The sequence below is a fragment of the Arachis hypogaea genome, chromosome 10 (assembly GCF_003086295.3).
Source record: "Arachis hypogaea cultivar Tifrunner chromosome 10, arahy.Tifrunner.gnm2.J5K5, whole genome shotgun sequence".
NCBI classification, from domain to species: domain Eukaryota; kingdom Viridiplantae; phylum Streptophyta; class Magnoliopsida; order Fabales; family Fabaceae; genus Arachis; species Arachis hypogaea.
In genome coordinates, this window is record NC_092045.1 from 19,731,927 (window position 1) to 19,746,658 (window position 14,732).

The 14,732-nt window shown below is 38.8% G+C and overlaps 1 protein-coding gene across 1 annotated transcript; it reads right to left on the reverse strand.

Moving 5' to 3' along the window:
- Nucleotides 1-8,873: 8,873 nt before the first annotated feature.
- On the reverse strand, nt 8,874-10,737 carry LOC114924530 (uncharacterized). Its single transcript, XM_029289376.1, has 2 exons — nt 10,550-10,737; nt 8,874-9,843 (listed from the first exon to the last, which is right to left on the reverse strand). Exons 1-2 carry the CDS (start codon nt 10,735-10,737, stop codon nt 8,874-8,876), a joined length of 1,158 nt encoding a protein of 385 aa, XP_029145209.1.
- Between the last annotated feature and the right edge of the window lie 3,995 nt (nt 10,738-14,732).

Sequence of the window (14,732 nt, forward strand, 5' to 3'; positions counted from 1 at the left end):
AGATTCAAGAGGGAAGCCGGTTCAATTGAGAAGGCATGACCTCAAGCCCGTGGCTAGAGGATGGTTGGAGTTTATTCAACGCTCAATCATTCCCACTAGCAACCGGTTCGAAGTTACCATAGACCGGGCTATCATGATTCATAGCATCATGATTGGAGAAGAAATAGAAGTTCATGAGGTTATAGCTCAAGAACTCTATAAGGTGGCGGACAAGTCCTCTACCTTGGCAAGGTTAGCCTTTCCTCATCTCATTTGTCACCTCTGTTATTCAGTTGGAGTTGACATAGAGGGAGACATCCCTATTGATGAGGACAAGCCCATCACTAAGAAGAGGATGGAGCACACAAGAGACCCCACTCATCATGAGATCCCTGAGATTCCTCAAGGGATGCACTTTCCTCCACAAAACTATTGGGAGCAACTAAACACCTCCCTAGGAGAATTGAGTTCCAACATGGGACAACTAAGGGTGGAGCACCAAGAACACTCCATCATCCTCCATGAAATTAGAGAAGATCAAAGAATCATGAGAGAGGAGCAACAAAGACAAGGAAGAAACATTGAGGAGCTCAAGCACTCTATAGGATCTTCAAGAGGAAGAAAGAGCCGCCATCACTAAGGTGGACCCGTTCTTTAATTTCCTTGTTCTTTATTTTCTGTTTTTCGAAAATTATGCTTATGTTTATCTATGTTTGTGTCTTGTGATCATTAGTGTCTTAGTGTCCATGCCTTAAAGTTATGAATATCCTATGAATCCATCACCTTTCTTGAATGAAAAATGTTCTTAATTGAAAAAGAGAAGAATTGCATGAATTTTAAATTTTATAACAGTTTAATTATTTTGATGTGGTGGCAATACTTTTGTTTTCTGAATGTATGCTTAAACAGTGCATATGTCTTTTGAATTTGTGGTTCATGAATGTTGGCTCTTGAAAGAATGATGAAAAAGGATACATGTTACTGAGGATCTGAAAAATCATTAAAATGATTCTTGAAGCAAGAAAAAAGCAGTGAATACAAAAAAAAAGAGAGAAAATTTCGAAAAAAAGGGAGAAAAGAAAACGAAAAAAAAAAGAGAAAAGAGAAAAAGAGAAATAAAGTTGTGATCCAAGGCAATAAGAGTGTGCTTAAGAACCCTGGACACCTCTAATTGGGGACTCTAGCAAAGCTGAGTCACAATCTGAAAAGGTTCACCCAATTATGTGTCTGTGGCATGTATGTATCCGGTGGTAATACTGGAAGACAGAGTGCTTTGGGCCACGGCCAAGACTCAATAAGTAGCTATGTTCAAGAATCATCATACTTAACTAGGAGAATCAATAACACTATCTGGATTCTAAGTTCCTAAAGAAGCCAACCATTCTGAATTTCAAAGGATAGAGTGAGATGCCAAAACTGTTCAGAGGCAAAAAGCTTAAAGCCCCGCTCATCTAATTGATACTGATCTTCATAGATGTTTTTGAAATTCATTGCATATTCTCTTCTTTTTATCTTATTTGATTTTCAGTTGCTTGAGGGCAAGCAACAATTTAAGTTTGATGTTGTGATGAGCGGATAATTTGTACGCTTTTTGGCATTGTTTTTAGTATGTTTTTAGTATGATCTAGTTAGTTTTTAGTATATTTTTTATTAGTTTTTAGTTAAAATTCACTTTTCTGGACTTTACTATGAGTTTGTGTGTTTTTCTGTGATTTCAGGTATTTTCTGGCTGAAATTGAGGGACCTGAGCAAAAATCTGATTTAGAGACCAAAAAGGACTGCAGATGCTGTTGGATTCTGACCTCCCTGCACTCGAAGTGGATTTTCTGGAGCTATAGAAGCCCAATTGGCGCGCTCTCAACGGTGTTGGAAACTAGACATCCTGGGTTTTCCAGCAATATATAATAGTCCATACTTTACCCAAGATTTGATGGCCCAAACTGGCGTTCAAAATTACCCTCAGAATTTCCAGCGTTAAACGCCGGAACTGGCACCAAAATGGGAGTTAAACGCCCAAACTGGCACAAAAGCTGGCGTTTAACTCCAAGAAGAGTCTCTACACGAAAATGCTTCAATGCTCAGCCCAAGCACACACCAAGTGGGCCCGGAAGTGGATTTTTATGTCATTTATTCATCTCTGTACACCCTAGGCTACTAGTTTTCTATAAGTAGGACCTTTTACTATTGTATTAGGGAGATCTTTCAATCTTTGGATCATTTTGGGAGCTTTTGATCATGTTTTTATGATTGAACCCTCTTTGGGAGGCTGGCCATTCGGCCATGCCTAGACCTTGTTCTTATGTATTTTCAACGGTGGAGTTTCTACACGCCATAGATTTAGGTGTGGAGCTCTGCTGTACCTCGAGTATTAATGCAATTACTATTGTTCTTCTATTCAATTCCACTTGTTCTTGTTCTAAGATATCACTTGCTCTTCAACTTGATGAATGTGATGATCCGTGACACTCATCATCATTCTCACCTATGAACGTGTGACTGACAACCACCTCCGTTCTACCTTAGATTGGGTGAATATCTCTTGGATTCCTGATACACGATGCATGGTTGATCGCCTGACAACCGAGTGCTCGCCTGACAACCGAGCCAGCCATTCCGTGAGATCAGAGTCTTCGTGGTATAGGCTAGAACTGATGGCGGCATTCAAGAGAATCCGGAAGGTCTAACCTTGTCTGTGGTATTCTGAGTAGGATTCAATGATTGAATGACTGTGACGTGCTTCAAACTCCTGAGGGCGGGGCGTTAGTGACAGACGCAAAAGAATCACTGGATTCTATTCCGGCCTGATTGAGAACCGACAGATGTATAGCCGTGCCGTGACAGGATGCGTTGAACATTTCCACTGAGAGGATGGGAGGTAGCCACTGACAACGGTGAAACCCTTGCATAAGCTTGCCATGGAAAGGAGTAAGAAGGATTGGATGAAGACAGTAGGAAAGCAGAGAGACGGAAGGGACAAGCATCTTCATGCGCTTATCTGAAATTCCTACCAATGAATTACATAAGTATCTCTATCTTTATCTTTATGTTTTATTCGTATATCACCCATATCCATTTGAGTTTGCCTGACTGAGATTTACAAGGTGACCATAGCTTGCTTCATACCAACAATCTCTGTGGGATCGACCCTTACTCGCGTAAGGTTTATTACTTGGACGACCCAGTACACTTGCTGGTTAGTTGTGCGAAGTTGTGTTTATGCCATGGTATTGAACACCAAGTTTTTGGATTCATTACCGGGGATTATTTGAGTTGTGAAAAGTATTGATCACAATTTCGCGCACCAACCGTAAGAAAAGTTAATCCAGAAAGAATACGCATCTCCAAAGCCTTAACTGAATATCTATCATTGCTTTTACAATAATATGGTATTTCGTTCTTTACTATTTTGTTTATGCTTTCAAACAAACAACTATCTTTTCTAATCGCCTGACTAAGATTTACAAGATAGCCATTGCTTGCTCAATCCGACAATCTTCGTGGGATTCGACCCTCACTCACCTGAGGTATTACTTGGACAACCCGGTGCATTTGCCAGTTTAGTTGTGCGGAGTTCAATTTTCTCACCAGTTGTCCCAAGCTCAAAAGAAAAGACAAGACTCGGAAGGACAAGAAGGTAGTACTCATGCCTTCATGGGAAGATCTGAAAAACGACTTTGAAGAGGATGAAGAATCAGACCATAACTCTCAAGCATGCTTAATGGCCGATTACAATCAAGATGATGCGGTAACATATTTTGAACCCACTAATGATGAATTCCATAAAATGATTGATGATCTCACTGAGAAAATTAGAAAATTTTTGAATCAATGCCATGAACTTGAATATGAAAATGATATTTTGAAGGCTGAAAATGCTTACTTCAATAAATAAATAAATAAATAAAAGAAGCTGAAAACACAGTTGATCTTGTTGAAAAAACTAAACGGCTTAAATATGAAAATGTCTTAATGAAAGCATTCTATCACTGCCTTTTTGAACTGTATTGAGGGTTTAAATTAAGACATAGCTAAATTTGTCCAAAATTCTAAAAACTTAGACAAATTATTAGCTAGTCAAAGACCTCTTTTTGAAAGGACAGGCTTGGGATATCATGATAATTCTAAATTTTTTTTGGAAAACCATGTTTTGAAAATAAAGCCTCAACATCTACAAACAAAAGCTTTCAAACCCCAAATCACTTTGAAAAATCAGCAAGCAAAAATTTTTGTCATACATGCAACCGATTTAGTCATTTACTTATTCAATACTTCATCTTTGAAAGAAATATTGGTAATAAAGTCTACAAAGTGATTAACAAATATAATTCTCTTGGTCAATAAAGAAGGTTTAACATTAAAGGATCCAAAATGATTTGGATATCTAAGGTCACTCAAGAGTATTATGCAAATTTGCCTAGCATCCAAGAAGAAGAAAGACATATGATACTTGGATAGTGGATGCTCTAGGCACATGACCGAAAAGTTCACTTTCTTCATCAAGCTCAACAAATACGATGGAGGCTTTGTGACTTTTGTGATAATGGAAAAAGGAAGATAGTGGTTGTAAGTAAGGTTGCTAATATATTATATCATCTTGCGAGGCTGAACGAGATATATAATAAAAATTTTAGCTTAAATTAAATAACATAATTGACATGAGATTAAATAAATATGTTAGATAAAATTAATTATACAATATCAGTTTTAATTTGTGCATAAGAAGCTAGAACAAAATATATTTTTTTCATAATTATTTATTTGAAAATAGAAAAAAAACACGAGTACTTATAAAGAGATAAGATATTACAACATGATATAAATAAGAGCGAATATATTAAAAATAAGGTAAATTCTGCTCAATCTTTTTTATTATACTATCTTGCGAGACTGAACGAGAGATGGTTCAGACTGGATGAGCCCCTAGTCAGTGCGTTCGTTGAGCGCTGGCGTTCGGAGACGCACACATTTCATATGCCGTTCGGCGAGTACATTATTACACTGCAGGATGTGGCGTACCAGTTAGGACTGCCGATCGATGGACGTTATGTTAGTGGTTGCCTGATGTAAGAATCGCAAATTAATTAACTGATTAATTAACGTAGAATAATAATAATAATTTAATTACCCGGAATAGGTCCAAAATTTTAGAATATTAATTACAAAATATAAATATGATATTTGGACTCAGTAAATTTTTCTGAGTTGGAAAATGTAATTTTCGTCGGAAAATTGTGTAAAAATGCGTACCAGTAAATTAACCGGCAGTACGGGCTTAAATCTGTCTGGTATTATGTAAAAGCAGTAAAAATAGTAGAAAAACTTAGAAAAATAATTAAAGTTGAAAATCGGGCACTAATTTTAAAGATTTGGCTCGAAATTAGGCCAAATGGGTCAAAAACGCTAACGGGTTGGACCAGTCCCTATTCTCATTCTTCATTAAACAACACACACCAGCAGCTGAAGTGAGGAGAAGAAGAGAGAAAAGTCACTATTCACATCCACATTCAATCGATCGTATCTTGAGCTACGGTGATCCGATTCGCGTGCCGTCAACGGCTACGCAAAGCTCTCGCCGAGTCCGTTACTTTCATTTAACTTTTGTAGGTAAGATTTCAAAGATTCCTCTTTGTTCAGTAGCCCTAAGAATTTCGAGTTTTTGGGGTTTTGTATTAAGTGAAATTTTGTGATTTTGAGTGTTTAGGTCCACTCTAGCCCTTGATTGACATTGGTTTTGGCTTCCAAAACTGTTGGGTAAGGTGAGTTGTTCTTGAACCTTTGTAAATTGGTTTATGGTGAGTATTAGGTTTTGATTTATATGAAATGTGTGATATTAGCATGAATATTAGAGCTTGTTGGTGATTATTGATGCTTGTGGAGTTGATTAGTGGCTTGGATTGTGGTTGAAAGCTTGACTTGTGCTCAATTGGGATTTTGGTACATATTGAGAATCGGCCAAGGTATGGTTTTGGTTTTTTCTATGTGGTATATAATATTCATGAACACTTAGGCTAGTGACCTATAGGATAGGTTTGATTTGATATTGGTTGGTTGAATAAGGTTTGATGAATTAATATTGGTAATGTTGTTGATTAATGATGTTGAGATATGATGTTTTATGATTTTGGATGAATGAATATTATTGAGTATTAATCTAGAGCATGAATGAGTTTGATGATGGAGATTGATAGTGATCTAATGAAGATGGGTGCATGTGTTGGTGGGAAACTGTTTGTGATGTATATGTTTGATATTGAGATTGAAAATGATGAAGTGTGGTGGAAAATTTGATATGAATGGTAAATTGTGGCCCAAGAAGGTAGATTGTGTTATAAATGGGAGTTTGGTATTGTTTTGGTTGGATGTGGTTTGAGGATTTGAAAAATTTGGTAATTTGTGATTTTTGGTAAAAGTTGGTTTTTAGTGAACTTTGTCTGATCATAACTTTTGCCTCGATTTTTAAAATTTGTTGAAATTGGGTTCGAATTAAATTTTATTGAAAACCCTTCAAATTGATATAAATTTTGTAAAATTTGGATTTTTTTAGAGAAATTTATGATCATTCAAAGATTGGTGTAAAAATCTAAAATTCTGCAAAGTTGCAGCATTTTGTGATTTCTGGTATGTGCGCACGCACACCTCTGCAAAAATTTTAACCTGTGCGTACGCACACGCAGAGGTAGACAATCTGTTTATAGTGCTAGCACAGCTTGTGCGCGTACATACCCAATGAGAATTTGCAACCTGTGCGTACGCACAGCCCTGTGCGCACGCACACGTTGGGAAGGCTAGTCTATTGAGGGCGCTAGCACAGGTTGTGCGAGCGAACAGACATTGTGAATTTTGGTACCTGTGCATACGCACACCTCTATGCGTATGCACACTTTTAAAAACTTTTCCTGTGCGTTCGCACGCACACCCCTTTGCGTACGCACACCCCTGTGCGTACGCACACACCCTGTTTCTCAAATTTTAACTTTGTTTTCAATTATTTCACCTTCCCAACAAGATTGTAAGCTTCTATAACACCATTTTAAGACTCTTGGGCCTTGTTTTGGACATTTAAAACATGAGAAAGGACTTAAGGGTTTTAAATGATATTTTTGGAAAGGTTAGAAAATGGAGGCCTAGGTTTCTGGTGCACTGAGGGTGGTTTGATGGTGTGTAAAGAAAGATTGGTATATGAGATGAGAACTGATGAACTGTTGAGTTCGGAACTGAAAAGTGAATTGACAGTAGTTGAGCTAAGTCAAGAACTCAGAATGGAAATGTTGATTAGACAGTGGTTGAGATGAGTCGAGGACTCAAATGTGCAATGATGATTCATTGATTGTGTTGAAAAATATTTTCTAAAAAACCATTGAACTACTATTTTATTCTGAGATTGATGAGACGCTATGCGCCTGGCAGGGACGACGGTTGGATCCCGCCTGTCGAGGTAGCAGCGGCGGCGTAAGGGCAGTGGTTCGTGCTGCTTGCGTTGAGATGTGAGGTCTGAGGTAAGAGTATCCTGCTCGCATCCCTTCGGATCAATAGAACGTGCAGGTGAAAAACCCTGGACTGTGATCTGAGCATTATATCTCGGGGGTTCCCAATGATGATTCCGAAGGGCGACCTCTCCATGGAGATGTGTCGGGTTGGCAGTTGAACCGACAATGTGATATCACAGCCAATAGGACAGGCATTCATCATGTGTATTTTCTATCTGTTTGTTTTCTTTGCCGACTTGTAATTGTATGCCTAATTGTATAACATGTCTAATTGCTACTTGAGTTACTTGCTTTATATGCTCCTACTCGTGCTTTACTTGCATTGTAATTAATTATGATTTCTACTGGGATTGAGGAGGATTGGAAGGCGGTGGCAATGGGATCGCATGGAGGGTAGGTTGGTGAAGGCTGCGGGACAGCGGTGTTTGGTTAGAATAGAAATTCCTTAAGATAGAGTACCCTGTTTAGTTAAGATTCTTATACATATATATATATATATATCCTTTACTGTTTTAGTTATGCCTTAAGATTGAATCTTGTGATGGATATGAAGTCTAGGATTGCCTTTGGCATCCCGAGGTCTTATATCTTACATCACTGGGCACTGTTACCATACTGAGAACCTCTGGTTCTCAAACCATATCCTGTTGTTGTTTTTCAGATGCAGGTCACAACCTACCTTGGTGAGTTGCTTTGGATGGTGGCAGAAGCGGATGATCATGCTACCTTTTTGAAGTCTTTTTGATTTAATCTGTTTATGTATCTCTCACTTTTATTTTTTGTTTTTGCCTAGAGGCTTGTATTGAGAGAGAAAAACTTGTATAAGCTGTTTTAAAACTGTCTGTTTTCTGTACGTCTGTATATAGCTAGCCGGCTTAAACTTCGCGAGCCGTGGCTAGATTCTCATGATATTATACTATTATCTTTTATTATGTTATATCTATATCTTGTGCTTTAAGTTAGTAGTTTCGTTAGTACGTTTTGCGCTTTTCTAATCCTGATTTTGAGTTATATCCTTCATCGGGCTTCTAGACTATATTAATTCTTCTATATATTATATGTATGGGCCTAGAACTGTCGTAACCTTTGATTAACCTTTGCTTTTGTGATGTGAGGTAAAGTTTAGGCTAATTAGAGTGTTACACCTGATAGATTTCCAAACGTACATCCAGGGTGGTCGGCCAGCTTGGGTGTGGTTCCAGGAGTTGCTTGGTGTGTTACCTCCTGCGAACCAAATCCAGAAGTTTCTAGTGAACTGCAGCTGGTTCCTGGAGACCTTTGGAGAGCTCCCTGAGGGAAAAAAACACATCCAATATCACAGTACATAAACTAACTACAGCAGATTGAACTAGGAAATAGCAAACATACTCAAGTGCAAATACGAAAGTAAAACAACTAAACCAATATCTACGCATCGACGCGGTCCATGTGGACACACCGCCCTGTGGACATTGGTTGCCTGCACAGACCACATCTCTTGGGCCTGTTCGGATCGGCCTCGTCCATAGTAGTCTGGATTCTGGTGGACCTAGGACGTCCCTCACTCGCATGCCTCTTGGTGGGATCTGGTATGACTGTGGGCCCATCGTACGATGGCCAAAAACCCTCGGGGATGGGCGGGATGAATCCCATCCGGTACACACTGAACACCGAGCTAAGATGATACACCTGGTGGACATACGGCTGCCAAGTGAGCCATGAATAGGCACAACATGCCAAGGCGTGAGAACAAGGATAATGAAGGGTCTGAAAATATCTGCAGTCACATGTCTGAGCCCTGAGTAACACTCTATAACTACAAAGTGAGAATGACCCAGTAGGAGTGGTCTCCGAGACGGTGAACTCCGAATTATTTCTGTCATACAAAGTCACCGTGAAGCACCTCGCCGTCTTCAGATTGGCCTCTATAGACTTCACCAGATGTTGACTGAATTGCTGTCCAGTTCCTAGCTGGGCCTCTGCCTCTCTCCCCTTGCGAACAAATAGCTCTGCCAACCTCCCATAAGTGGCCTTCACTAGTGAGCACACCGGAAGGTTCCTGACTCCCTTCAGGATAGAATTAACACACTCGGAGATGTTTGTCATCATGTGTCCGAATATCCTACCCTCATCCCAACGCTGAGTCCACAATGAATAGTCAATCCTGTTTGCACAGTCACACATGGCAGGGTCTTTAGACCGCAGAATATCAAACCAGTAATCAAATTTCACCTCAGTCTTGGCATAAGCTGCATTCACAAGAAGCCTCCTTGCATCCTTACCCTTGAATTTGAGGGCAAAATTTGTGGCCACATGTCGAATACAGAATGCACGGTATGCAGCAGGTGGTAGCCATCCTTCATCGGGAGCCTCAAGTGCAGCCTTGATTCCGTTGTGCCTATTTGATATCACCAGGAGACTCGGTTGCGGGGTCACGTGCTGGTGGAGATTGGATAGAAAAATGACTAGGACTCCGCATTCTCACCCTCCACAAGTGCAAATGCAACAGGCAGGATGTTGGAGTTTCCGTCCTGTGCAATCGCAACGAGCAACGTACCCCCATATTTACCGTACAAGTGGGTCCCGTTGATACTCACCAACGGCTTGCAATGCCAGAATGCCGCAATACATGGAGGAAACATCCAGAAAAGCCGGTAAAAATAGGCTTATGAGCCGTCCACCTGCCCCCCACTCGAATAGGACTCGTCCTCAGCACTGTAACACTACTAGGCATCGTCAGCTGAACTCCTAAGACCCACCGTGGTAGCTCGTTGTATGACTCATCCCAATCACCGTAAATTTGGGCGACGGCCTTCTACTTCGCCAACTAGACCCTCCTATAAGTCGTTCTGAACCCAAAGTGTGCCTCCGTCGAATTCAGTAGTACCTTGATGCAGACGGATGCATCAGCTCTAACCATTGGCATAATGAAGGCCAAGATCACATGATAATCAAGACTATTGTGGTCGCTCAAGATCGATGTCGCAAGATAGGTATGAGGTCCGTTGTATCGTTTTACCTTTCAAATACCCTTGCGCTGCCAGAGACTTAACCTAATCAACCATGTGCACCCGTTTCCAAACTCGGTACACTTTCCAACGTACCTGCGATAATCGGACTCCACCACTTTGTACCGTACCCCGCGTCGAATGCCATATGTCTTGACGCTTAACACAACCTCCACTTTATCCTGAAACTGCTGACCAACCTGAAATCCTGTAAGATCTCCAATACCCTGGGTATATCTAGCACCAAATCCAGTGGGTTCCCTAGGAACCCCCTCCTGTCTCATGGCATCCAAGTCCAAAGATGAAAAGTGCGGAGGGTACTGCTATGTCCCAGAGCTAGAACCACCGCTAGCCCCAGCTGGATTACTCGCTGTAATGTCATCGCCACTGTTATCAGCAATGAGGTCCGGCTCCACAACATCATCGAAATCATCATCCAGCAATGCATCACCCATACCAGCTGGTGTCCCACACTGTAAAGAAGTCGGCAACCTATCCACAATACCAACCTCTCCGCCACCACTGCAATTAAGATCAACAGCGAACGACAGGGAGGTGACAGATTCGTCCAAAGGTGCATTCACAGGCACAGACGAAGATGCACCAACAGGTCTCAAGCTAGAACCGACAACCGTGCATATAGTGTGGGTATTCTGGTTCGAACCCCCCGAGCTAGATACCACATCAACCAACTTTGCCAACAGCTCTGGTGTCCTGACGTCGGGAAACTACCGACGACAATGAAAGAGGACCTGCAAATCCTCATCACTCCCTATGATGAAACAATCGTACTTCACGTCAACTCGCAACACTGAGATCGAAATGCGATAGAATAATTTATGAACCCGTTTTACGCCTTATAGCCTAAGTTTATGTATTATAGAATTAACGAAATCATCGAATCTTGTCGTAGGTCTCATAAAAATACTTAGAGGATCCTTATCAGTGAACTTCACACCAGATCGTGTTTTCTCTTAATTGACCCTCTGTAATGCACCAACACTACAAAATTCTCCTCACTAGCCATTTTGTCACTCTAATGAGAGGAATTCACGTTCACACTATACTTATACATGTCTGGCCCTTCATAATTCGAATCATTTACTTTCGAACTACCTAATGATTTGCTCACTATATAATTTGAGCCAGGGTCATTCAAACTACTCTATGCATAATTCGAATCAGCTTTCTTCAAACTACCTACGAATTCATGCATTCATAGTTCAAATTGGTCAGCTTCGAATTACCCTTCACATAATTCGAATAGCTCTGATTCGAATTACTCCCGTTTGTAGTTCGAGTTGGTTTGATTTGAATTACATATAGGCATGCTTTGGTTGATTCATGTCTCGTTTTTTTTTTGGCTGAATTGTAAAAATTGTGTATCTAATTGGCTTATATGCGCGTTTTGCCCTCATTTTTATGTTCGAATAAAGAGAAACAATAAACAAGAAGTTAGATTTGTGGAAAAAAGTTTTGGAGGTATATGTATAATTTCTATCCAAGTCATAATCAAATGCAATATATGAAATGTAAAGTTTGCATAAAAGAAAAAATTAAAATACTAACATAAAAGTAAAAATTAAGAAAAACATCCCACACAAAATATTATTTAAGTAACAAAATAGGGAATATGGATATATGAAAAAAAGTTCGAGTTAGTACTTATTATTAAAAATATGGTAGAATCTTTTATTAGATAATTTGAATATCTAAAAATAAGATCGATGGAATATCCAATTAAAAGGGTGGATCAGAGGCATAAAATAGATAGATAAAGAGCAAAAAAACTAAAAGAAATTTCAAGAAGACTATACACAAGATAAAATCAAAAGAGATCTATGTATAAATAATTTTATTATAATTGATATGTAAAATATGACTCAATGATATTATTTAATCTATATAATTAACTCTATCCTATTCTAATAAAATTTTATTGTTGTTATTTATTTTTGACAAATATAATCATAATTATATCATAATCGAATCGGTTACACGATTGAGTTATCGGATTACTTATTACCAATTAACCTAGTCACAAGAAAACTACAAAGTCCTATCCAATTTTGTGTCTCTCCATTTCAATTTCCATGACCAAAAGAATTTTGTGTCTAAATTATCACGAACGAGAGTACTTATTAGCAGTCTTGCAATAATTACATCTCAAATAATTAACGGTCTTTATTGTGATTTAGGAATTACCGTAGTAAACATTCAACTAATTATCTTTGCATAACATTCAACTTATAGGCAGATCATTGCATGAATCTTTGTAATAGCATTCAACTTATTGCAAATTTAATTTGGACAACTTAATATTCACCATTAGCACGCATTTTGGTAAAGCTTCTCATGCAATAATTCTGAAATTGGTTATACATGTTGAGAGTGAGAAATAATGGTGTGTTCAGTGTGTCTAATTATGTATGTTCTTCTATATTGGTAGTAAAGGAAAGAATGACTGTTACATGTCATTTGCTTCATAGCAAGCAAAGAAGATTATGTTATGAAAACCAAAAGGCATCAGGCAAAAGCATCTCATAATTATGAAAATATTTTTTGTTTATGTCGCTTTATAAAAAGCTAGTTTTAACCACTGATTTGCTTATTTCTTATGAGTTTGAAAACTCCAAATTAAAATTAGTGATGATCAAACATGATTAACTGCAAATTATTAATTTAATTTTAATTCATATGTGCTAATTAATAATTTTTGCTACTTGCAGTTTTTGTTTTGGGCCAGAAAGATTTCTAAACAAGCTCAATGAAAAGTTAATGTTCAGCTTGATTACAAAAATACTTTAAACATTGTGGCTGAATTATTATTATACTAATTGGGCCAGATTTAAACCATTATTAGCCTAAATCAATTTTGATGAAAGATCAACAAGGAATGGTCCGAATTGAAAAGAAAGGGGAAAGGAGCTTTGCTTGCCTAGTTCGGTTACCACTCACTTGGGTTGTAGAATTTAAATTTTGATTTACTTGAATTTAATGCAAGCATTGGAAACATGAAAGAGAAAGTGAAATTGATTTGATTGACATCATTACTATCACCACTACCAAGCCAAAGGGAAGTAAAATTAATTCATTTTAATCTCTTTATTTAAATCACATTGAAAGTTTTTTCTCTTTTCTCTCCTCTCTCTCAACAGCTTCGGTCACTTCACAGGTAAGATGGAAGCAAATGCAAGCTATCAGAAAGAAGAAGAAGCTAGTAGTAAGGCCATTGTGACGATGGCGGTAAGAAAAAGAAAATTTGAGGTATGGAGTGGCTAAAATCTTTACCACAAAAGGTAAGATGTGGTGAAGTAAGCTTAAGCCTTCCATAACCAAAAATGGAATAGATCCATTCGGTCAGAGGAAGAAGATCTTTGGAGGGATGACTCGTCTCAGCTTTTGATCAACCACCACAGGAGATAGCTACTGTAGCTACGTGGAGGAAGAGGCGGAAGTTAGAGCAGATGGAGCTGTCATAATCAAGAACTCATCAAGGGCTAGGAATCTTTCTTGGAGTGCAAGTCAAGATGGAAGGCCCGGATTGGTGAAGATTGGTGACAAGGGAAGACACAGAGGTAATTGCATGTTGGATTTTACATTCGGTTTCCTCTCCTCTCTCTCTGGCCGAACCGACTTTGCATGGAAAAGAAGAAGTTTAGCTCGGTTCAAGAGTTTCAACTTTGGAGGCTTCCCCTTCTATAAATAAGGGAGAACAGCCAGGACTTGAAGCAAGGAAAAGATGGAAAGCACAGTGTTCCTATAGCTACCCCAGCTAACAGAAATTTTTCTCCTTCAATGTTTTTCATTTTATATTTTTCTATTTAATTTTGTCTGTCTTGAGTCTCATGGAAAAAGGCAAATAGTAAGGTTTGTAAGAAAAAACCATAGAGCAAAAAAAAAGGCAGAGTGCACAAAATTAAAAGAAAAAGCCATAGATGTCCTTAGAAGTCCTTTGTACATCTGTGTTGTGTTTCATGATTCTGTGGAAATCCCCTTGCAAGTTGGGTTAGCACTTAGCAGTTAAAAGCTTGGTAGGTTACCAAGTCAAGTTCGGGATTGGGGCTAGATTCTGGACTTGTCCCAGATAGGAAGGGTAGTTCCTAGGGAGAATTGGTGTATGTAATCATGATTATAGTGAAATTCCATCATTGTTGTGATAGAGACTGGATGTAGGCTGCATTGCACTTAGCAGCTGAACTAGGATACATCTTAGTGTGATTTTTTCTCTCTTCTGTTCCATTTCTGTTTCTGCTGCATAGGAGACAAAATTGAAAAA